This window comes from Camelus ferus, chromosome 6 (genome assembly GCF_009834535.1).
Source record: "Camelus ferus isolate YT-003-E chromosome 6, BCGSAC_Cfer_1.0, whole genome shotgun sequence".
In the NCBI taxonomy this organism is placed as follows: domain Eukaryota; kingdom Metazoa; phylum Chordata; class Mammalia; order Artiodactyla; family Camelidae; genus Camelus; species Camelus ferus.
In genome coordinates this window covers 19266223-19291312 of record NC_045701.1, presented here as the reverse complement: position 1 = coordinate 19291312, position 25090 = coordinate 19266223, and the positions used below count along the sequence as shown (strand labels likewise).

The 25090-nt window shown below is 40.0% G+C and overlaps 1 protein-coding gene across 1 annotated transcript; it reads left to right on the top strand.

Moving 5' to 3' along the window:
• The first annotated feature begins 1053 nt into the window (after positions 1-1053).
• BLOC1S6 (biogenesis of lysosomal organelles complex 1 subunit 6) lies at positions 1054-14671 on the top strand. The gene is made up of 5 exons (XM_006174737.3): positions 1054-1238; positions 4791-4932; positions 9291-9378; positions 11111-11197; positions 11890-14671. The coding sequence occupies exons 1-5, from the start codon at positions 1157-1159 to the stop codon at positions 12007-12009; spliced, it is 519 nt and encodes a 172-aa protein (XP_006174799.2). The 5' UTR covers positions 1054-1156; the 3' UTR covers positions 12010-14671.
• Positions 14672-25090: the final 10419 nt, after the last annotated feature.

The following is a 25090-nucleotide window of genomic DNA, read 5'->3' as shown; positions in this document are numbered from 1 at the left end:
CTTGTGATTACATCAGATTCACTCAATAACCCTGGATTATCTATTTTATAGTCATGGGACCAGCAACCTTAATTACCCTTTGTAGTGAAACAAAATATTCACAGGTTCTGGAAATTAAATCTGTGGCCATCTTTTTGGGGGCATTATTCCGATTACTACAGCTAGTAAGAAGCAGCTAATCTTGAGAGGAAAGGAGGCCAAAGGAGGATGTGAATGCACTGATAAGGGCAATGGGGTTCAGGGGCAAGTTTCTGAGGCTTGAGTTAATTTCCAGTTTTCTGAAGATAGCTCTGCTTGCAGCATAGAAAATTGTTTGGACAGGCGATTTTGGGGTGCAACATTAGCAAGACACTATTACAGTCTAAGTGAGAGGGTCTCAGGTAAGGAGAGCATAGCTGATCATTTTATTTGGTCTGAAGCTGCTTCTGCTCATTTCTAAGTGTTTTTCATCAAAATTCATGATACCATCACACAGGATCTCAGCAAGTAGTTTCCGGTAATTTGGCTGAATTTGTCCAGTAGAAGCTGCAGTCCAGGCCTTAAATTGTTCACCTACAATCAACAAGAGGAGAGGAGTCCTGCCAGACCCCCAATTAGCAAGGCTGAAGATAGGTGAACACGTAATTTTTTGAGGGTCCAAACCGGAGGGAAAGCACACAGCCCTAATTTTTAGGGTATTTTCTTAACGCGGACATAAAACTGCAAAGCTGCGCCTGGCCCACTGAACAAAGCCTGACTGCTCACCCAGGCTCGACCCACAGGTCTCCAGTCTTCGATTCCCACCCGAGAGGCCTGAGAGCAGCCCCTTCCCGTCACCGCCCTTTCTCATCCGCGCCCCCCACTATCAGATGCAGGGACGCGAGCCCGGCACAGCTGACTATAAACAGACACGGTTTCCCAGACCCCACTACGACGTCAGCACGGAGTCCTGAAGGCGCCCGGGTGGGGTTGGAGCTGTAGTGGGGAAGAGGGGGAGGCAAGAAGGGGGTGGGGCGGACCCGCGGTCACGTGCCCAGAGTCCGCCGGTTTTTCGCTTTCGTCACTTCCGGGTGCAACCGCGGCTTCTGTTCGGGTGGGCTCTGGACGCGCTGGGTGCTTCCTTACTGTACCTGACGTCCTGTACCACTGCCTCTTCTTTGTTCCCAGCGGGAGGGACATGAGTGTCCCTGGGCCGCCGACCCCGGACGGGGTCCTGACAGGGCCACCCGAAGGCCTGGGGGCCGGGGACCCGATCCCGGGTACGTGCTGTGGGGAGGGGATGGGAGGGGAGGGCGGGGGGCCGGGATCCGAGTGGGTTGGTCTCCGAGGCCGCCCAACGGGAGTGAAATGCTTTCGGCAGCCGTGGCCCGGAGACTCTGGCCGCAGCGCGGAAGCAGGGCACCTCGCGGAGCCCCCTGCCCTAGAAGGAGGCAGGAAATGAGGTCTGGAGGGAAAGCGATGTTTGAGGTGGTTTAGGGGGGATTTGCTGAAGTCTCTGAGTTTCTTGACTGTTGGCTGTTTGTTACATGTTAGTAGTGGTTAAGGATAAATGTGTCAGACGGATAATCGGTTTGTAATTCAGAGAATTGATGTAGTCTGTATTATTGACCACGCATTCATGAAATGCTCTGTCTTGCTTGTTAACCTTACTGCGTCCCTGTTCCTCCAGCAGGCTTTCTCAGCCCGAGTTCCAGGAGAGATGTAAGCCCTAATGGCCTAGGGCATTTGTTGACTTGCTCTGCATCCAGAATGGTACTATGTGTGTACCGTTCTTGGGAGCATTGAGAAGATAGTCACTCCAAGCAGTTTCTGTGTTCTGTAGTTCAGATGAGGAACCCTAGATGAGGAAAGGCTGCAGGACTTTGGATGTGCCTTCACTTGTACTTCCTGTTCCAGATATATAAGGATTACCCCAAAATAGTGCTCTCGGCCCTTTCTTGGTCAAGCTTTTCCTGAGTGATTTCTCTCTCTTTCACACCTTCTCTAAGTTGCTTCTACAAATATGACTTGCTTGTATTTAAGTGCAGCTTGCATCTCTCTATGCTTGCTCCTCCATTTGCTTGTTGGGTATTTTGACATAGTTATTTTGCATACATACAGCATGTACATGTCTGATCCTGTTAATGGTACCAAGTCACTGTCACTTGAAACGTTGGCATTCCTCTTGACTCTTTCCTCTCACTTGCTTCCTACCTCTGTTTAGTCTAGGGGATTCTACTGTACATTTCCCATCTCCTCTTCGTATTTTCACCCTTGCGACAACAGTCGTAAGACTAGTCCACCTTTACTCTCTCAAACTCTTTCACTTCATCTATCCCACTATCACATCACTGTCCCAGGATAAGGCTCCAATCATATCATTTAATTGCTTGGAAACCTTAAGTGGCCCCTTACTACTTAAAGGCCAAAAACACATTAGCTTGGCACTCAAGGGTCCGCATAGGCTGACCAAGTGGTCTTATAGCTCACTGCTGTATATGTCTCATGCTCCAGACACCCCAAATTAACTTCTCTTTCCAGAGCAATCCTGTATTCCCACCTTTCCTCATGCTGCTTCCTTTGCCAGTATTGCATCCCTTCCTCCCCTGTCTTAGAATTCTGACCCGTTTGGAAATACTAGGGTTAGGGGTTAGGGTTAGGGCTTCAACTTATGATTTTGGGGGGAGGACACATTCAGTCCATAACAATAAGGAGCTAGTTAAAAAATGGTAGAATTCTGTTCTGTTAAAAAGAATGTAGTAAATACATATATGTTAATATGGACTGTATCTAAGTTACATATTTATGAGAAAAGTTGCAGTACAGCATGAGTGGTATTTCCTTGCTGTAAAATCAGGGTTAAGCATGGGTGTGCAAAGACAGTTTCTTCAAGGCTGTGTAAGAAACTCCAGAGTAACTCTGGAGTAAGGGAGTGAGGAGTATTTTTACTTTTCAGCTTATGTCTCCTTCTTTTGTATTTTAAGTTTTTATGATGATAACACTTAAAAAGAAAAAGAAAGAAATGAAAATTCTGTCCATTCTTCAAGCTTCAGCCCAAATGCCCACACCTTAGGAATTGTTCCCCGTTGTCCCTGGTGAAAGTGATCCTTCTCTCCTCTAATGGCACTTCTCAGTTCTCTGATTCCCCAGTATTGAGCCCTTTCAGGGAAGGGGACTTGCCTCGTTTATTGTTGTAACCTCAGAAACTAAACGTAGGATATATGTGCAGCAAATGTTTCTTGTTTCCCACAATTAAGTACCTTGAACTTAGTAAATAAATATATGTAAAAACATGAGTAACTTAAAAGACTATTCCAATAATTAACCAGAAGACCGAGGCAGGGTGAAGGGGGGTTGGGGGTTAAAATGTGTATACGGTATAAGGAAGGTGTATTGGTTATTATTCCTTAAAGTAGAAATATCCTTATTTGGTTGTTTCTATTTATGTGTAATACTTACGCTTTCTGTATTTTTGAAAGAGAGTTGCTGCTGTTTGCACTTCTGTTGAAATCAAGCTCTTTGCAATGGCATTAATTGTCAGATACATTTTATTCACTTCCCATCTGATAGTACATCAATGACAATATCTGTAAATGCTCCCCATTTCCCATTACATTTTTATTTCATTTGTGACGTGCTTCAGTTTCTAGTTGGCTCTTACTTGTTTGAATATTGCCTTGCACCTTGAGAATTCCAAAGTATTTTCATATGTTTCTCAGGATTCAAATAAAAACCATACTAGTTTATTTTAGTCTCTAAAAGCTAATTTTGAATATGACAGCATGTTGTTTTCCAGTCTTGCCAAAATTTAAATCTGTGGTAAAACCTATACTTGGAAATGGGCTATAAGCAACATGTCGTGATAAAGGTATTCTATATAATGATCTAATTTGGTATTATAGATTATTACCAGATTATGATTAAAGAGAGGTGTCTCAGAGTTTAATATTAGTTTAAAAATACTTTTGGAGTGTAAAGTAATATGACCATTTCACTTTTTTTTCATTCTGAAATCTTACAAACCATTCATTGAACCTTATTTAGAAATATTTTTGTATTTTTCTTGGTAGAAGTAGTAATTGATGGATGCTCATGTTAGACATTTTTGCCTGTCTGGCACAATACTTACACTGTTTTTATTCAAAAGAAAAGTATAAATAAATCCTGGCATCACATCTAGATCTACAGGCAAGACAATTATTATACACTGTTTTCTATGGTAAATTAAGGTGCTGAATCTCAAGAGAGGAGAAATTCTTAGAAAATCTCTCCTCTGATTGCTAATGAATAACGAAACAACCCTCCTTTTATATGTAAATGATACATCAGGATATCTACAGAATAAATCTTGACCCATATTACTTCCATAGAATTGCAAAAACTGTTTCAGGCATTGCATTAAAAAATCTCTCTCTCTCTCTCTCTCTGTGTAATTTCTGCATGTTTTTGAAAAGAAGAATTTCTTCTATTCAGTGACTGTTTCCCACTTTTAGGCCTCAAAATCTTTTAATAATTTATTGAAAACTCCAAATCCTCTACCTGAAAAATATATAAACATACAGAATTTTGTATATATTAATGTTCATTTAATCTGGACTTTCCTTTGTGCTAGTAGTTTAAAAATATTTTTTGAGTGCTCATAACTCATTTCTTTAGAGGATGTTCAGAAGGTAAAAGTAAAAAAAAAAAAAAAAAAAGCCAGAATGCATACCGATAGTATCCTGTGTATGTGCTCTGAACTCCACTGCCAGCCTCTTTCCCTCCCTCACTACTCTCTTACACCTGTGTCAATTTAAAAGCTATCTAAATTAGATTTTTTTGCTTGGAGACAGGTTTAAGTGACACTTCTCCAGATGAAGGGTTAATAGAGGACTTGACCATAGAAGACAAAGCTGTGGAGCAACTGGCAGAAGGATTGCTTTCTCACTACCTGCCAGACCTGCAGAGATCAAAACAAGCTCTTCAGGAACTCACGTGAGCTGGCAAAAACCATAGATGCACTCATTTCCCCTCTGGCAATGTCATAATTTACTCTATAAGTAAAAACATATGCTATAATAAGGGATAATATTTTGTAACATTTAAGACAATGGAGTATTTCTATATCTCTCATGATAGCAAATGGGAGTGGAGTATTCTAAATTATGTAGCATATGTGTAATTCAGATTACATAGTAATCTAAATGTAAAAAGTGCAATGAATGCTCCTAGAGGGTTTGGTCTCTAAGGAGTACCCCTAAATCTTATCTAGACTCTTTGGTTTTGGTGTCTCACCACTGTTTTAGGAAAGTATCATCTACTGGGAATGTTGCAAGATAGCTATACACCTGTTTCTGAGTAGAGTTGCAAAATTGTCAACATAAGAGTCACAATTTGTTTTGAATTGTTGGTTCGCATGAGTTGCCAGAAATCCTTAATTATTTTTTATTGAGATGACCCATTTCATTCCTAATAAATAACTCTGCTAGCTAAATAAAGGATTGGAAAATAAGCTAAGAGAGGAACAGGATAAGGAAGAATCCCCTTAGAGTGGAATCAGTATGCAGAAATATATACTGTGACTTTATCAGCTCCCACTCAGAGACAGCCGACTGAGCTTCTGCTTCCTCTTGGGTCAGGACCTCTCTGGATTGCCCAAGCTGGCCTATCATTTCTTTTTTGTGGTTATCAGTTTTATTTTATTATTATCTTTTGGGGAGGTTTTGGGTTTTTTTTTTAAAACATCTTTATTGTGGTATAATTCCCATAAAGTAAACTACACATATTTCTATGTACAATTTGATTAATTTTTATATTTTTTTATTGAAGTATAGTCAGTTTACAATGTTGTATCGATTTCTGGTGTACAGCACAATGCTTCAATTATATATGAACATACATATATTTGTTTTCATATTCTTTTTCACTGTAAGTTACTGCAAGATATTGAATATTGTTCCCTGTGCTACATAATTTGATGAATTTTAATAGATATATACACTTAGGAAATGTGGTGGTCAGCTTTAAACTGGCTATGTACTGCTGCTGCTCTAAGACCTACCCTTTGAAAACTATCTTAAAACCCTTTATTAGGGCAAAAGGAGAGGAATAATCAACAACTTACGTCCATTTTATAAATATTGATAGCTAACTTTCTAGTCCCTAGATTTCCAGATGATAAGTGAGTATAAAAGTGGTACTGTGTTTTACTGCGCGTGGTTAGGGAGTTGACAACATTCTTGGTTTTCTGCTAGTTCCAAGTGAGATTTTTTGTATCCCTATTGTGTGGTCTGTTTTGTATTTTAACAACAGTCAATCGCTGTAGAAAAGTCATAAAGATTTTGTGGGGGAGTTTGAATGAAGCAAGATAGACTGAAGAAAGGTAAGAAACTCTGCAAACAAAACAGCTGGATGACACTTTACTTACAGAAAACTGGGAATCAAGATTTAATTGGAAAGTTTAATTGAGGAGGACATTGGCTAAAATTTAGTGTTGGAATAACTTCATTTATCTTCCTAGGCAACTAGATGATGATGATGATGATGAAAATGATGATAATGATAGTAAAATCAGCTACTGTTTATAACAGTTGAATAGGAAGAATAAATAGTTGTTAAACTTCTTGAGTGTTAAAGAAAGATGAGCAAACTTCAGAGAAAGAAAAGAAAAAGAAAAAGAAATATATGGGTCTATTAAGAGCTTTCTACACCATCCCACTGATTAATGTATCTGTTCTTTCACCAATACCATTGATTTCTGTAGTTTTATGTCTTGAAATTTGGTAATGTTAAGTCTTCCAATTTTGTTCTTCAGTATGTGTTGGCTATTCTCGCTTTTTGCCTTTTCATATGAATTTTAGAATCAGTTTGTTGATATCTACAAAATAAGTTGCTGGGATTTAAATTGAGATTGCATTGGATCAAGTTGAGAAGAATTGAGATCTTAGCAGTATTGAATTTTTTATTCCACATACTTAGAATATCTCTTCATTATTTAGATCTTTTTTATTTCTTTCATTAGACTTTAATAGTTTTTGCACATAGATCTTACACATATTTTGTTAGATTTATACCGAAGTATTTCATCTGACAGGAGTTATAAATGGTATTGATTTTTAATTCTGATTGTTCATTGCTGGTATAAAGGAAAACAACTGACCTTTATATTTTAACCTTGTATCCTGAAACCTTGCTATATTCACATTTTTATTCCTGGGTGTTTTTTGTTGTTGTTGATTCATTGGGATTTTCCACATAGGCAATCATGTTATCTGTGAACAGACAGTTTTTTCCCCTTCCTTTCCGATATTTATTTTGTTCGTGTGTGTTACTGCATTAGCTAGGACTTCCAGTAATGTTGAATAGGAGTAGTAAGAGTGGACATCCTTTCCTTGCTCCTGATCTTTACGGGAAGAGCATCTAGTTTCTTACCACAAGTGTGATATTAGCTGTAGGGTTTTTTTAGATATTCTTTATCAAGTTGGGGAAGTTACTCTCTCCTCCTAGCTTGATGACAGTGTTTTTAACCATGAATGGGTGTTGGACTTTGTCAGATGCTTTTTTTACATCAACTGATAACACCATACAATTTCTCTTCTTCAACCAGTTGATGTGGTGGACTGTATTGATTGATTTTTCATATGTTAAACCAGCTTTGCATACTTGGACTAAATCCCACTTGGTTATGGTGTATAATTCTTTTTATACATTGGATTTGATTTGTTGACGTTTTGTTGAGGATTTTTGCATCTATGTTCAAGAGAGATAATGGTCTATAGTTTTCCTTTCTTGTAGTATCTTTATCTGGTTTTGGTTTTAGGATAGTGTTGGCCTCATAGAATGAGAATTGGTGTAATTTCTTCCTTAAATATTTGGTTGAAATCACCAGTGAAGCCATCTGTTCCTGCTACGTTCATTTCTGGAAGGTTATTACTTATAAATATAAGCCTACTTGGATGATCAGTTTTGCCTTGTGTGAGTTTTGGTAGTTTGTATCTTTCAAGGAATTAGTCATTTCCATCTAAGTTATCAAATTTGTAGACATAAAGTTGTTGAAAGTATTCCTTTATTCTCCTTTTAGTGTCCATGGGATAAGTAGTGATGTCCCCTCTTCCATAAATTACGTTAGTAATTTGTGTCTTCTCTCTCTCTCTCTTTTTTTTTTGTTAGTCTAGCTAGAAGTTTATTAATTTTATCAGTCTTTTGGAAGAACCAACTTTTGGTTTTGTTGATTTTTTTATTGTTTTCCAGTTGTAACCTGTTTTTGCTGTCCCGCTTATCTTGGATCTTTGACTTGCTGTGTTCTCCTCTCATCCGTTCTGTATTTCACCTTCTGTGGTCTTCAGTCAGAGCTGAAGGGACGCTTGTAACCTGTAGGGTATGCCAACTCCGTGCTGGATGGTGGAGATTTGTCACTGCCCTTCAGTCTCTTTATTGCTATTTATTTTTTTCATCATTGTTCTCTGTTCAGCATAGTTTCGCAAACACATCATATTATATTTTTCTGTGTCCGTAGTATTCTTTAAAATATTTAATTAGCTGGCCTTCCCCCCCCAACTCCAGTGTCACTTGTTGCTGTGATCCCAGCATTGGTTGATCTGGAGAAAAATATCAGAGAAGTTGGCGTGTCTTCCTCAATCCAAAGTTTTGAATCAGATTTTAAGAGGAACCTTAGAAGTTACCTGATCTGATCTTCTTACTTTATAAATGAAGAAATATAGGTCTAGAGAAAGAAACTTAATTTCCAAAAATCACACAACTGGGTATTATCCTTTGATGCTGCGTTTTCCCCAATTTTATAATCTAAAAAGTCACTGTTCCTCTTCTCCTTTATGGTAATGTTGCGATTTTAATATACATAAAACATCAAGTTTTGGGGGCAAGATGGTATAAAAAACACTTAGGGGGATAATATGGAAGGTTGCTAGAAATAGGTAATAAAATAATTTAAAATGGTTCATTGTTATTAGAATGTGAAATTGAAGAGGGGAGGGTATAGCTCAAGTGGCAGAGCACTTGTCTAGCATGCATGAGGTCCTAGGTTCAATCCCCAGTACCTCCTCTGAAAATAAATAAATAAACAAATTTAATTACACCCCAACACACACCAAAAAAAAAAAAAAAAAAAAGAATGTGAAATTGAGGCAAAAATAAAAGACACACTTAGTTATCAGAATGTGGCTTTGGAATATTATTTTGAAAAAGATTATGCTAAACTAAATAAGCCTTGGAGAGTCAATAAATTACCAACCTAATTTCTACTTCTGACATTAATCAAGATGAATGTGATTCCTTTTAATGAACCATCACTTAAAGTATGTTAAGTTTATTTTGGCTGTGTGCTTTTATTTCAGACAGAACCAAGTTGTATTATTAGATACGTTGGAACAAGAGATTTCAAAATTTAAAGAATGTCATTCTATGTTGGATATTAATGCTTTGGTAAGCATGATTTAGTTGCTATAGCTTAATGACATCTTGTTTTAGAAATACGTAGAATTATCTCCCCAAATTTCTACTTTCGTATGTTTGAGATATTTTCCTCTAATTTTGAAAGTTTAGAATTTGTTTAGCAGGAAACCTTGATTTACTTTATTAGACTTTCCATTGTCTTGAATTGTTAGCTTTCAAACATTGAACTTGTGATAGGAAATTGAACTTACGTGTGAGAGTCTGGAATAGATCTGCTCATAATTGAAGACCAATAAAAGAGAAATTAAGGAACTTTGGGGGTACTGTTTTTCTCCTTATCTCTATCACGTACAAGGTTTTTAAAATTAGTGTTTATTTAATTGTATGGCATTTTCATAATGGCTGAAACAGACTGAGGGTCCTTTGTATCTCTCAATATAAACAACAATAGTTGAATTTCAGAAGCGTTACAGCTTTTTGATAGGAGGAACTGATACTTTTTAAGAAATGGAGAATTAACAGAAATAAGGAACTTGTGGCTACCTTTTTCTTTACCTCAAACATTAGAAATAGCTTAGTTGCATGAGTTTGTGGACTTCCAGTATGTATGTCAAAAAATGGACTTTTCATTGGAAAAAATGTGGCTTATTAATGTTTTCCTTTTATAACAATTGAAAACAAAGTTCAGCTTCTCTAGTATTAGACAGAGGCCTATGGTAGTAAATACAAAGACTTCTACTCAGTAGTTCCTGATTTGTGAAGGACATGGGCTAAGCCCCCCTACTTTTGTCTTCCCCACTGAGTTCATGTTGCAGCAGAACGAATATTTAAGGAATGAATGATGAATGAATGAACCAAACAGATGTAATGCTATTGCTTCTGTCTGAAGGGGCAGAAACTTAAGTCTTCCTCTTTTTCCTTCTCTCAGGAGTTTTAATTGCCATTTAGGAACTGAAAAATAGAAGGCCCAGAGAGAGAGAGAGAAGGAGGGTCTGTAAGCTCTAAATCTTACCAGACTCCAACTTTACTTGTAGCTATATTAAGGCTGCTAATCACTCTGTTGATACTTCTTTCATTTCTGTTACTTATCTTCTCTGTTACCTTGCTTCCTGAGAATGAGGTGCTTTTTTTCCTTCTCTCCCATCTCTGGCTGAGATGGAAAGTCTTACCATTCCTTGGGAAGAAAAGTGTCTTTACAGAGATTGTTCTCCTTGGTCTGACTGGAGAAGCCCAAAGAATATGGCCAAACTTGTCCACAGCCCTCTCAGGGCTTACTGGGCACAGCTTGGTTTTTCCTGAGGACAGACACTTAAACTGTACTATGTACTCTGGCTCAATCTCCTCCTTGTAAGGCAGTAGAGAGGGTTTTACTTTTCTTAAATGAAACTAATAGTATTTTTGGATAGTTTTACTAAAAGTTTAGGATTAGATTGCATGTTGTTAAGGCAAAATATTATGTACACAATATAAATGTCTATTTTATGTTTAGTAATGTTTTAATCAATCTGAACTGAATCAAATATTATCAAAAGCCTACTAATGGTTTAAATTAAATTTGAATTTTGGAATTAAAATGTGGAGATAATTAAGGCTTTAAATTTTTTGACCAATTTAGGAAGAATGAACTGTAGTTTAGACATTTACTTATTCATTTTGATATTTCAGCCTGTTTTAAGTTGACTTTTTAAAAAATATATATTTTTATTGAAGTATAATCAGTTTATGTTTTAAGTTGACTTTTCATTTGCTTTTCCATGTTGAGTTCACTGAAGCTAAACACTATCATACCAAGTTGGTGAATATAAGAAAAGAGATGCTGATGCTTCATGAAAAAACATCAAAGTTAAAAGTGAGTTTAAAATTTTTTCACAGTCTTTATAAAAGTAGAGGTTTAATTGTCTTTTTCTTCCGTATTCATTTTCTGACTTCTTATATATCCATATACAGTAACATACTAATTTATGGTACATTGTTTTCTTTTAAAACACTTTCTTATGAGCCCCACTCTGGGCTTTTCTACTAATAGTTGGGCTAGTAGGCTCACATCCTCTGTATGTCACTGCAGTTCTCATTCAGTAAGAGTTTGGAGGAACAAACTTTGTTATCAAGGAGACCCTAAATTACCCAGAACATTAAAAATTGTGAATCACTATATTGTATACCTGTAATATATAATATTGTACAGCAACTATACGTCAATAAAAAAATTACCCAGAACAAATTTAAAAGTTAAATATGAAATTTATTAATATGTATTAATTACCTTAAATCGGAGCACTATTACTTTTAAAACTTTAAAAAAAATTTTAGTTTTTGTATACAGTTTTTAAAGATTACTTTCCATTTACAGTTGTTACAAAATATTAGCTATATACATCCTTGAGCCTACATCTGATAATTTGTACCTCCCACTCTCCCACCCTTATATTGCCCCCCACCACTAGTAACACTAGTTTGTTCTCTAAAAGCACTGTTACTTTTAAATTAGACCATAACCTACAAGCCTTTTGTTCTCTTGATTTTTTAATTTTTTTGACATAGAAAAGAGCACTTAAACTGCAGCAGAAGCGGCAAAAAGAAGAGTTGGAAAGGGAGCAGCAACGAGAGAAGGAATTTGAAAGAGAAAAGCAGTTAACTGCCAAACCAGCTAAAAGGACGTGAGAAGTTGAATGTTGTTGTCCTTCCTTCCCCTGTTCGTGTTCTGGATTTGAGGCAACCCAGTGTAGACTGAAGTGAAGGTAGTGCCTTATGCCCTCGTGTCATAGTTTGAAATCCTTTTCCCAGGAGTGCTGTCTCTCTGTCTTCATGTCAGCCGTTCAAGAAGCCTTTTTTCCCCTAAGTAGAAGACATAATGTCACTTGGTTTGGATACTTATATGTAATTTTTCAACTTCATTTTGTTTAATTTTAAAATTCATTATTTTTGGCCTTAAGTAATTTGTAAACTAAAAAATGCTTTGATAGTTTAGTAGTTTTGATGCTAAGTGGTTAAAAATTAGTATGAGTTTTTTTAGCTTATTAGTAAATGTGGCTTTAAGAGTTTCACTTTCTTATTTTATGAAATGACTTGCCTTTGTGGTAGTACAGTGCTGGTTTTTGGCAGTTGCCTTTTCATTGCTTGTTTAAGAAAAAAGGCCATCTGGAAAATCACATATGCCACTGGAAAAGAGGTGGTGGAAGCCTTTGTGAAGAACATAATAGAGAAGAGCGTACACAGGAAGCAATGGCATCGTAGGCACAGGATAGGTGAGCAAGATGCCGTATGGGTTCCCCTCACCATGTACCCTGTCTGCTTCCAGGCTTTGTTGTTGCTATTTAGTTCTTAGGTTGCTTCTGGGTGCGAAGTAGATTATACCTATTGCTAAAATTTGGTGGGGGCGGTGTAGCTTTCACACACGCAAATATGCTTAAATATTTGTAATTCTTAGTAACAGTTGTCACACACCATGAGATACAGTTGTGAAGTTGATAAGATAATTAACCCAACTTTCCAAGTGGAAAGGCTAATCGCTAGTTCTGCCTGTCCTCTGATTTGCTGTGTGGCCTTATATGTGATTACTTTTTCTGTGCTGTTAAAAAATTCTTAAAGTAGAATGATATATGCCAAGTACCCATGTTATAGGTAATGACAAGAATGGTGGAAAATTAGTCAACAGCTTCTTCACAAAAGAGGCAGCATGGTAACTTTAGTGTTTTCTAGACCCCCCCCCCCCAATAATATATGTGGAGATTATTATGTGAGGGTAACATTATGAAGTTGCATTGTTTTAAAGTGAGAGGTATTATTCATTGTTTTAGTAGTATTTAATATCCAACTGATGTACCATCTCCATTACATAGAGACTGTACAGATTAGATTAGATTATAGATTGTGATTAGAATGTGTATCTTTTATAATCTACATGACATTTTTGGTAAGCTGGAATTACTACCTCTGACCACGTATCAGGCTAACTAATGATGGAGAAGGCCTTAGATTTACATCGAGTGCTAAGAACTGATCTTTTTAAAGGTTTGAAAGTTTGAAAGCCTTTCTTTTCTTTAATGAATGAATTATAATCTCACAATTCACTTGACTTTGACCTTATGTTTAAGAATATAAATATATTTCATTTTAGAAGGCCACAAGTTGCCCTCAAACACTAGGTGAAACTCCTTGGGCAGGATCATTAGCTCTGGCAGGACAATGTCACCTAAACTGCTGAATGTACTCATTTGTATGTAACCTGACAAAGGCTGTGCATTGTTCTTGGACTGGTTTGTGGTCCAGCTGAGGTGATTATTTAACATGGTGGTTCCTGGACACCATTCTCAATTTACTGAAACAAATCTGTTTGTTTTTCTTTACTTTTCTTTTTTTGAAAAGTTTCCTCAAGTGATTAAAGTTGAGAACCATTGGTCTAGTGGTCTAGGTCAGAGGTTTCCACGCTAGGCTGCATATTATTATCACCTGGAAGCTTTTAAAAAATACACTCTGAAAGATTTTTACTCATTAGTTGTTAGGTAGGGCCCATGCACATTTTAAGGAGCCCCCCCAGGTAAGTCTAATGCAAGGAAACACTGATGTAGACTTTCTAGTGATTTATATTTATAAGGAGTGAAATAGTTTGAAATTACCCAGTAACTCTTGGGATTAATCTTACAAAATAAATTCTTAAGCTGCTGCTTTTGATATAAATTCAGATTTAAGACTGAACTTGATAGCAGGCAGGAAATAGGTATAGAATTCTGATGAATTGAACTTTTGTGATGTGTATTAAAATAAATCATGTTTATTGAATGAATGGCAAGGCACATATACTTTGAAAATATATTACTTACATTTTGAAGATTTTTTAAAATGTCAAGAATATATATTAGCAGCCACTATTTTTAGGTCAGTTGTAAATCAGAAGTACTGTTACCTCGGTATTAAAATATAAAACTTTAGCTATATTTCAGTAGCATATAGATATATCTTACTAAAACTGAACAGAACCCCTATGTTAGTCTTGCTGTATTTTTGCACAAAGTAATGAATTGATAACTTGAGTTGAAAAAGATTACCTTTGGTGTTTTGGTTGAAAAAAAAAAGTCTTTGTTTTGAAACTATATCACATACACGGAACTAAAATTATGGAAGTTAATTTTATATTTACTTTGCAGGAGGTATCATGTAAATATACAGACGGTGAATGTAGTATGGATTGTGTCCGCAGTGAGTTTTTGGGTGGATACAGTTTATAAATATGCCAGTTATATACCCTCATACACTTGTCTGATTTTGAGCTTGTAAAATGAAGACTACTTTTTACACATTTAATAAAGAAAAAAAGGTCTCTGAATTATCCAGTGTCATTTATCAAGCACTGGTGTGTATACAGCGCTGTGTACTTCCCTTTATGAAACTTATTTCAGGCGTTCTATTCCTTTGCTTCCTCTCCTGGCATCTTCCTCTCAGTGTTCTCCGTTGATTGCATCACAGAATGACTGGCCCGCTCATGAAACCCTTTTCAGAAAGGTGATAGTGTTGTGAAGAGGTTCTAGATGAAATAACCGAACTTTGTTAAGTTCTTCACTATTAGAGAATAGAAATAATTGCTACTACTCTTAGTGGTTTGATAAAAAGTGTTTCACAAGGACCCCTGCATGCACAGCCTATAAATAATGGAAACGTCCAATTAATAGAATGTTTTGGTCAAGTTTTTTATTTTTCTAACCTGGTAGTCCTTGGAGCCCGGGGTAGGGGTTCCTGTGGCTAGCATTTGAAGGAGACATGAACTCTCATAAATTTCTCACAGAAATTTGTATATATATGTTTCTCAGGATTGAGCTTGTAGTTTTCATTAGATTCTTTTTATTTATAAATAAATTGATTAATTTAAAAATACACAATTTCCTCCAAAGCAATGATTCTTAATTATTAAAACTCCAAACCTCACTGTGCACATATTAAAACAAGTTACTTAGTTTCTAGGTTTTCCTTTTGGATGAAAATAGTTCCTATGTTATGTACTTGTTCAGATATTATGTTTGGACACATTAATCAGATATTTTATGATTTAGCCTATTGATAGGTTATTCATACTGCTTTAGCTCTGCTTGCATGTTTGAGGCCAGATGCCACCTAATCTTTGGGTTACCGTTTGGGTGAGGCTAGGTCTATTTTTGAAGCCATTAAGAGAGTGAGGGACTAGTCAAGGGAGATGGTTGTAATGACTAGTTTTAAAGCACTTAAAGCAAAAATTCGAAAGAAACACAATTGAAGGAAGGGCAGTCAGAGACAAGACAGGTAAAATTTGCTGTGGGGTGGTGATGTTAATTGAGAAGGAGAAAAGAAAAGGCCAAGACTGACATAGAAGCGTGGATGAGTGCTGCTCACTCCTATTCCATGTGTGACTTTTATTAGGACTTCGGCAAAGAGAGTCAAGTGTATTGAACACTTGGTAAAGGGACTACTAAGAAACAGAAGTGTATGTATGGACTTGAAGGTTCCTGGCTCTGCTTTGATCACAGACCTTTAAATTTTAAAACGTAGAGGACCTTAATCCCGTGGTTAATATCATGTACTGAGAAGTCAGACTGCTGTGGTTTACATTTCTGTTTGATTTAGGGCCTTGGACTTACTTAAACCCTGTGTGCCTCTCAGTTTCCTAAACTGTAAGGTTGGGATAAGTGTTTCTGGCTTTATAAGGTTATGAGGTTTTGTGACGTCCATATAAAAGCCCTTAATCAAATAGTAAGAGCTCAAAAAATGTTGGGTGTTACAGTATCTTGAAGTCACATATCTGCGTGTGGTGATGCTTGTTTTGCCCTTTGTGCATGTCTGTTTTTTGCTTACACGGTTTCCTCTTGGATCCTTCGTCCTGTAACATCTTCCTGGTATACATCTATTTCCTCTTTGAAACTTAAATGCTACTTCTTAAGGTTTTTCAAACCACCTCCCAAAGAATTTCTTTAATACATTTGCCTTAACATTTACAATATTGGTTATATGTTCCCATCTTGCAAGGTTAAGGATATTTTTTAGTCACTTTTTTAATACTTCATGCAGTAGTGCCTGGCCTATAAGTTGGTGTGTGGATCAGGGTTCTTCAGAGAAAGGGAACCAAAAGTGTGTGTGTGTGTGTGTGGAGAGAGAGAGAGAAGGGTGAGGGAGGGAGAGAGGGGGAGAATTTATTTTAAGGAATTGGCTTATGTGATTGTAGGAGCTGACAATTCCAAACTCTGCAGGGCAGGCCAGCAGGCTGGAGAGCCAGGGAAGAGTTGATGTTGCAGCTTGAGTTCAGAGGCATTTGAGGCTGAATTCCCTCTTCCTCAGGAGACCTTAGTCTTTTTTTCTTAAGGGTTTCCACTGATTGGTTGAGGTCCACCCACATTATGGAGGATAATCCTAAAGTTTACTGACTTAAACAGTAGTCTGATCTGAAAAATACCTTCACAGCAACATCTAGACTGATATTTTCCCAAATATCTAGGTACCATGGTCTAGCCATGTTACTTACCACTTAAACTTAACCATCACAGTTAAGACTGAATTGAATCTAGTAGGAGAGAGAGAAACAAAAGTAGCTATGATTAAAAAAAAAAAAACTGGATTACAAAAATGTCAAATAAGGAATATGACAATAAAAAGATTAAATTCCTGCAATTCAGACATGGCTTGGGAGCCTGTAATCCTTGGATAATCCAAGCCACTGTGTCTATCCCTGATTACATACTCAGTTAGACTGAAAAAAATAGTGATAGCCAGTCCCAAGATCTTAGGAATAAAATGAGCTCAGAGATCATGTGTGTACTGGAGTGTACAAAAATAGATGCCACATCTGTGGTTCAGCTTTATTCCTTCTCTGTCAAGTTTTCTTAAAAACAGCTTCAAGGAAGAGGTGGACAGCTTTATCGCAGGCTCAACATCTTTAACTTCAAACCTGAAGTGCCAAAGGGACCATGCTGCCATCTTGTGGTGCTCTGTTCCCGAGTCCACAGTTCTGGCTTTTGTGCCTCAATTCATTTGGCGAAGTTTGGCCCAAGTGTTTTCAACTACAGTTTTTTTTGGTAAGTCGGGATTTTCTGTGTAGTCTGAACATTTATTTAAACAGTGAGATGTTTGAAAGTGATCTGTGAAACATTTGATGAGGTTTAAAACTACATTTTTCTAACTTTTTGCGTCTTTTAGTTTGATATTGGGCTTGAGGTTTTTTCATTTTTTTTTTTTTTCCTTCTCCAATCAAGTAATCTGTCATCATCACTCATGTTCAGAATCCTGTTCTAAGAAAAATATTCCAGGCCAAAGATCTTGCTGTGGTCAAAGGCCCCAGGAGTTCCGTGCTTTTATTCACCTGACCCTCCATATTGGGCCTCTGCTGATAGGATCTGGGGTGAGCATCTGACCCAAGGGCAGCCAGTCCACGGGCCAAGTGGTGAAAAATTAGTTTGGCAGGAAAAACTCTGCCTAGATGGAAGCATAGAGAGTCTCCTTGGCTTAGTCAGTTACTGTCTTGGGACTGTGTATGAGAATATGCACTCGGACAGAATCAGTCTTTTGGTAATTGAGGGAGAAATGAGAAGACACACAGAAGCAGACAGCACAGCTGAGTGTTAAGTGGGGGGAGTAGGGATCCATGAACTTCTACTTCTGAAAGGGGACAAGGTCATAGACCCCTCAGAATGTCTTGGATCCCGAGCAGTTTTCCTGTATAAGGCTCTGTGTGACCTGGGGGCTGGGCTTTTCTTAGGTTTCTGTGGGATTTGATTCCTGGGCCAAGATTCCTGTTTTCCACGGATATTTTATAGTATCACCCTCCCATCCCCTTCTTCCCCCATTTATGAGATAACCTTAACAATTCTCTATTTAATGCAACTTTAAGCATCTAATGTCATTGTCTTTCAGGTTGCTCTAGCATGTTACATTTTTCAAGTGTTTTATTATCTCATTATCTCATTTAATAATAAGGATGCTACTGAGGGGATTGTGTGTTTCCATGCCTGCTAATCCAGGAATTTAAGGAAGAAGACGACACTCACCAGCACCCAAGTGCAGCCTTGCTGGCAGCCATACTCTTGTTCCCATTGCTTGCTGGGGTTTTTCCCTGATTTTGTCCAGTTTCTTTTCTTAGAGTATTTTCATCTCTGGCTGCATTTCTAATACCAGATCTCCTTTCAGCTCATTCCCAAGCCTAAAATTCAGAGCCCCAGCTCTGTTGAGCATCTGTTACATGCCAGGTGCCTTATACATGTCATCTCATAACAGCAACCTTAGGAGTTACCACCCTAACACCACAGCCTTATCACCATTTTATAGGTGAGGGCGTATTACAGGTGAGGACAACTGAGACACGTTGAATCTGAGTGACTGCCCAGATCACACAGCTGCAAGTCGGGGAACTGGATTTGATTTTGGGGAAAACTCGAAGCTATCACATTGCTGAGGAATTTTCTTGGGTTGGAGACCTTAGGAACAGAGGTAAGAATAGGCTTAGGAGTCTTATTTTAAATCTTTTGCTAAAAGTCTACAATGGTAGGGAATTATGTGGATACACTATTTCATCTGCCTATTTTTTTAATCCAGTCATAATATTGGAAGAACAGAAGTGGAGGAGACATGAGTGTCCCTGTTGGTAGAGAGCCTAGTGTGAAGAATGCACAGAAGTCGTCTTTGATTTTCCTGCAAGGCTGTTTTAATTCTAGGCTGCTGGTGAAGCTCCACATTTCTCCAACAGAAACAAGCAACAGCGGGACTGAACCTGGGTGGGATGTGGTTCATGAGCCTTTCCTGCTGCTGTTGCAGTAGACAGAAGAAAGACGAAGCTTCTGGGAGAAGTGAACTACCCCAGAAGGGCCAGGACATTCCCCTTACGGCTGTTTTGAGCAGTCTCACCCTCACCCCTACCTCGAGAAAGCTGTCATGGACGTTGCCTTGATGGGCCTGCCTTTCTGGGTCCTCAGCCTACCACTCAGCTCCATCTCTTCTGCACCTTTATAGCTTTGAGGGAAGAACACAGCTAGACTGAGAAGCCAGGTTTTCTTACTGGAGAGCCCTAAGCAATGCAGTTTCCTTAGGATAAACGTGCAGGATCCCTGAGACTCTTCCAGCGTTAGCTTTATGAGACACCTTGCATCCGTGGCTCTCAAGGAGTGTTGATGTCTGGGCTCTTGTTTTCACCCAACAGTGGCGCCAGTCCACCTGCTTGGTGCAGTGGCAGCATCCAAGCAAGAGCGCTCATCTCTGATGAGATGTTTCTAGCCTTTAACTGCCTCACAGCCTGGGCCTCGGAAGGATCCTAAGATTTGTGAGTTTACCCTCTCACAATGGGGGAGTGGGGAAGGGGTTGCTTCTGAATGAGGGCAGATGCTCCTCTCCTGTTGGGACTGAAAGAACAATGGCAAGGGGAGAGGCACACAGGAGTTGCCATGTCTCCCTGTGGTCCTTCCTGAAACCCTTCTCTCCCGAGGGAGGTGTCATTCTGAGCAGCAGCTCTTGCCACCTGACAAGTCAGACCTGTTACAAAATATACAGACTGGCCTTTAAAGCAGGCTGTCACACCTGCCCTGATCTTTGTTCTGGGCTCCTCTTGTCGCCATGAGAGTATGTCTCACACATGTCTAACTCAAGGTACCACCGCTGACCAAGGGCCCCATCTACAGTGCTCTGAGACCTGCCTGCATTTGACTGAGGCACATTTCCTATAGGCTGCTCCCAGCCAGTGGTCTGCACCTGGGAGATGTGGGACTTCTCTGATGTCCACTTTGGCTCACGGACTCCCCATTGGCTTTGATGAAACTCTGAACAGCAGTTTAGGATGCTTCCCCCAAACCTTCCTTTTCTTCTTTTTCAGTGTTTTGTTTTGTTTTGTTTTTAGGTGGGGGTTGGAGGTAATTAGGTTTTTTTATTTAATTATTTTTTAAATGGAGGTACTAGGGATTGAACTCAGGGCCTCGTGCATGCTAGGCATGCACTCTACCAGTGAGCTATACCTTCCCCCTCTCCTTTTCTTCTTCACTCCAGCAGACAGTACAGGAAAGAATAAGGATGTTGAGGAAAGTGGGCATGCTGGGAGGGCTCCTATTATGTAAGCCTGAAGAGGATGCATCCCGTGAGAGGACACACCAGTCACCAAGCTGTCAAAATGCCCTGATGAGAGGGGTACCAACATCACTAAGAAGTCCTGCAGGCCAGGGGTGAAGGAAGGAGAGGCGGTTACAGACTGGACTTACCAGTATCTGCGGGGATGACAGAGTCCAAGAGGTGGCATTTACCTGCCAGAAACGAGGAGGCCCTAATTACCTTACTCATCAAAAGGCAAGAGTTGAGGGCAGGCAGGGGGCTTTACCAGCAGGGGGTTGTGGAAATGGTTCCAGGGGCATGGTGTCGATTTTGCACCTAGGGGCAAAAATCAGACAGTTGACAAGGTTGCTGTTTAGCATCTATAATGGGTCAGGCAACTTTTTAGGTAAAAGGCAGGATAGTAATTATTTTAGGTTTTGTAGGTCACATGCTCTCTGTCACAGCTGCTCACCTCAGCTGTTGTGGCACAAAAGTGGCCATAAACAATGTGTAAACAAATGAATGTAGCTATCTTTTAGTAAAATTTTATTTACAAAGACAAGTGGCTGCCTGGATTTGGCCCATGGGGCCATGCTTGCTGACCTTTTATCTATTAAAAAAACAAAACAAAACAAATTTGGAGCAAGAGGCTGAGGGCAGTCACTTTAATAAAATGTCATGATCTCTTGCTCAGTTCCCAGACTTGAGTCAATTGTCAGATCTAGAACCCAAAGAAGAAGTGTCTAGAGAAGGGACCCTGTGACATTATGGCAAGTACATACCATGACAATTCCTTGTCTTTCCTCAAAGAACTCTATGGCCATTTACTTGAGTGACAATTCACTAGGACTATTGGGCAAAGGTTCTGAGTTGACACTTATACTTGGAGACCCAAAGGAGTGTCCTGGCCCTTCTGTTGGATTGGGGGCCTATGAGGACCAGGTGAAAAATGAGGTTCTGGAAAAAATGCAGCTCACAATGAGCCCACTGGATCCACAGACCCATGCAGTGGTCACACTACCTTTTCCCACCACTGACCCTTCCAACACCATGGGGGTCAGCTGGCAGGGCTGCCTACACTGGGCTTGGACCTGTTGCAACAGTCTTTCCTGCTCCAGCCCCGCTGAACGCTGGCAGCTTCTGTGTCACTCAGTACCTGGGTCAAAGAAACATCCCCAGAGAACACAAAGAGGTCTGCTTGCTTTTTTGTGACAGGGTTGTAAGATGCAGTGCTTTTGTCTTCTACTTTAGAAGGGCCTATCCCCAGAAAATGACTGGACTTCTAAAACTGTCACTGAAATGGCCTGCTTCTGACTCTCCATAGGGTTTATTTCCCTATGGAAAGAAGCACAAGCATCGTATTGAGGACTGTGGCTGACTAGCCCCGTCTTGCTTGTCCTGTCCAATCAGCAAGGTCATCAGTGTAACGGATCAGTGTGATATTCTCCCAGATACCAAGGAGGTCCAGATCTCTCAGATGACAGTATGATAGGAGGTGGGAGAGTTAACAGAACCCTGAGGCAAACTGGAAGTGAGTACTGTCTGTTTTTCCTGCCTACAGAGCCTCAGCCAGCACTTCTTTCTGGAGGCTTAACGAATGTCCAATCCACAGGTATGGAATCCCTTGTAGCAGAGCAGCCCACCAGGGACTCTAACTTCAAATGGAGGGTGTGTGGGAGCGGGTCATGAGCGAGGATCCTCTGGTGCTACGTACCACACCACCCAGAGCTCACTGGCCGTATGGGTTGTTGAGAGGACCTTCTAAAAGCACAACTGATGAACTGGCTCTGAGAAATCTCTCTGAAAGCATGGAGTGCCATCCTTCAGAACCTGGGGTATTTCTTAAATGAGAGACCTGTATGGTGCTGTGTCCTCAGTAGGAAGGATACAAGGGCCTGGAAACCAATGGTAGAAGCAGGAATGGCCTTGTTTCCTGTCATTCCTAATGACCCACTGTGGGGTTTTGTGCCACCTTTCCCTGCACCTCTGGGCTCTGCATGGTTGGAGTTACTGGCCCCCAAAGGGAACACATTCTTGCCCACGGGCACAGTAAAGGTCCTGTTGAACTATAAGGTAAAGCTGCTGATGGGACACTTCGAACTTTTTGTGTCCAGGGAGCAGCAGGCCAGAGAGGAGTTGCCATGCTAGCAGGTGTAACCGACCCTGATTACCTGGAGGAAGGCTGCTTCTACACAGTGGAGCAGGGAGGACTATGAGTGAGACTCCAGTGATTAAGGTGGGCACCTCCTGAACCCTCTTGCCCTGTTATAACTGTGAATAGATGCCTACAGCAACTCGGCCTGAGGAGGGGGTGATTATCAAGGACCCCTCAGGAATAAAGGTTTGGGTCACAGCGCCAGGTCAGCCACTGAGAGCTGCCAAGATGAGAGCTGAGGCCGAAGGGAGTTAGAATGGGCGGTGGTGGGGGAGAGGGGAGACGTGAGTGCAGACTGTGGCCTTGGGCTCAGCTGTAGTGGTCTCAGCAGCCTGTAACTTATCCAGTGACTCCCTCTTCTGAGTCGGCCGCAGGAGGGAAGGCCCACAGGCCCCTGAGGAGCTGCTCCCTTCCCCTGTGTGGAGAAGTAGGTCTACATGGTGCAAGGGGTGACTGTGGTGGACAGGAGACCGTGGCTCCCAGCCCCCAGCATGCGGGGTCTGCTCAGAACCTTTCCTAACTTTGAATCTGATTCCACACCCACCCAGCCAGCAGCACATCTCTTGTGATTCTCTCCTGCCTGCATCCTTCACATCCAAACCAGGGTTTCTTTACTGGGTTGGGGAGAGTAGTGGGACTAGGAGGTGGGGTGGGGAATTTTGGAAATATATGGGGGTGTTTATTTATCAAAAGGATTGGGATAATAATCTATTGGCACTTAGAGGGTGGGAGCCAGCAGTGCTGACATCCTGTGCTGTGTGGATAGTGCCATATACAATTAACTGTCCTGAGTCCTGTGTAATTTTTGGTGTCCCCTTTTTGCCCCCAACATTTAAGTATGCAAAAAAAAAAAAAAGTGGGTTGACTGAAACACATAGAGGACGAAGAACCGAGGGGATAGTGGAGGTGGTGCCTGCAATCCTGGTCTTCTGACCATAGCGTCTGAGTCTACAGCCCGAGAGAACCCAGTAGTAGCAGGGGAGGTGGTACACATGACTCTGGCCTCCTGCCCTCAGCAGTGCCTGCAGCCACAAGCAGCAGCAGTGGGATCTGGGACTCCAGCTCCCTGCTTTACCACCTGCAGTGTTGGACCCTGTGAACTTGACAACACTGGATATGGCAGAGGTACTTGCACGACCCCAGCTCCCCCCTCTCCCAATGGTGACAGAGCCTGTGGCTCAGGGGATCCTGGACGCAACAGAAGAGTCCACCATCCCAGTGCACCGGTCAGCCACACCAGCAACACTGGCAGAAGCAAGGCACCAATGAACTCAGAGGCTCAAGAAGTGATAAGGAGGATGTGGGCCACAGAGGTGGTAGAGGGTGGAAGTACTTATTCTCAAATATAACGAGGCAGTGCAAGGAATAGAAACCAAAAACTTGTGCTATAGCACCACCTACTGGAAAACAAAAGAAAGGCCTCTAATCTCTAACCTGTTGAATTGTTAGAATCAAGCAGAAAAGGTGTTGGCTACTTCAAATACACCCACAGAGAAATAATTCAGGGAGCACCATGAAGAACCACAGTAACACCATACCACAGAAGGAAAATGGCAGTTACCCAGAAACCAAACTTAAAGTCATAGAATGTTGTAATCTAACTGCTAGAATTCAAAATAGCTGTTATGAAGAAACTCAATGAACTATAATAAAACTCAGGCAGTTCAGTGAGCTCAGGAATAAAATTAATGAACAGAAGAAATACTTCAATAAAGAGACTGAAACGCTGAAAGAGAACCAAACAAATCTGGAGCTGAATAGCTCAATGAGATGAAGAATGCATTAGAAAGCATTGGAAATAGAGCAGACATATGGAAGAGAGAATTAGTGACTTTGAAGATGGAAACCTAGAAATGATACTAGTAGAAGAGGAAAGGGAAATGAAATATTTAAAAATGAGGACTTTCTGTGAGAGCTATCTGACTCTTTTAGGAAGAGAAATACTAGGGTAATGTGTCTCTCAGAAAGAAAAGAGAGTGAGAAGGGAGCAGAGAACTTATTTAAAGAAATAATAGCTGAGAACTTCCCAAACCTGGGGAAGGAACTGGATATACAAGCCCATGAAGCTAAGAGAATACCTAATTACCTAAATGCAAAAAGATCTTCTTCAAGACACATTATATGAAAATGGTCAAAAGTCAGTGACAAAGAACAAATTTTAAAGGGAACCAGGGAAAAAAGGATGGTAACCTACAATGGAACCCCATTAGGCTATCAGCACATTTCTCAGCAGAAACTCTACAGGCCAGGAAGGAGTGGAGTGACATAATTAAAATACTGAGAGATTAAAACTGTCATCCAGGAATACTCTATCCAGCAAAGTTATTCAGATATAAAGGAGAAATGCACACTTTCCCAGACAGACAAAAGCTGAGGGAGTTCATTGCCGGTAGACCTTCCTTACAAGAAATGTTGAAAGGAGCTCTTCTACTGGAAACAAAAAGGCAAAAGTACAGAAAACTTCGAGCAAGGTGATAAGTAGACAACCAGAAAATTGCAACTCTCAATCAGAATTTATTATGGCATAAAGGTTAAGGGGGGAGGAAGCAGGAAAAAAAGAACTAC

Excerpts from the sequence above, each read along its gene's own strand:
- BLOC1S6 (XM_006174737.3), top strand. The coding sequence starts at position 1,157 with ATGAGTGTCCCTGGGCCGCCGACCCCGGACGGGGTCCTGACAGGGCCA. Across the intron at positions 1,239-4,790 it reads GGCCGGGGACCCGATCCCGG|GTTTAAGTGACACTTCTCCA; the intron begins GTACGTGCTGTG and ends GCTTGGAGACAG. Across the intron at positions 4,933-9,290 it reads CAAGCTCTTCAGGAACTCAC|ACAGAACCAAGTTGTATTAT; the intron begins GTGAGCTGGCAA and ends CTTTTATTTCAG.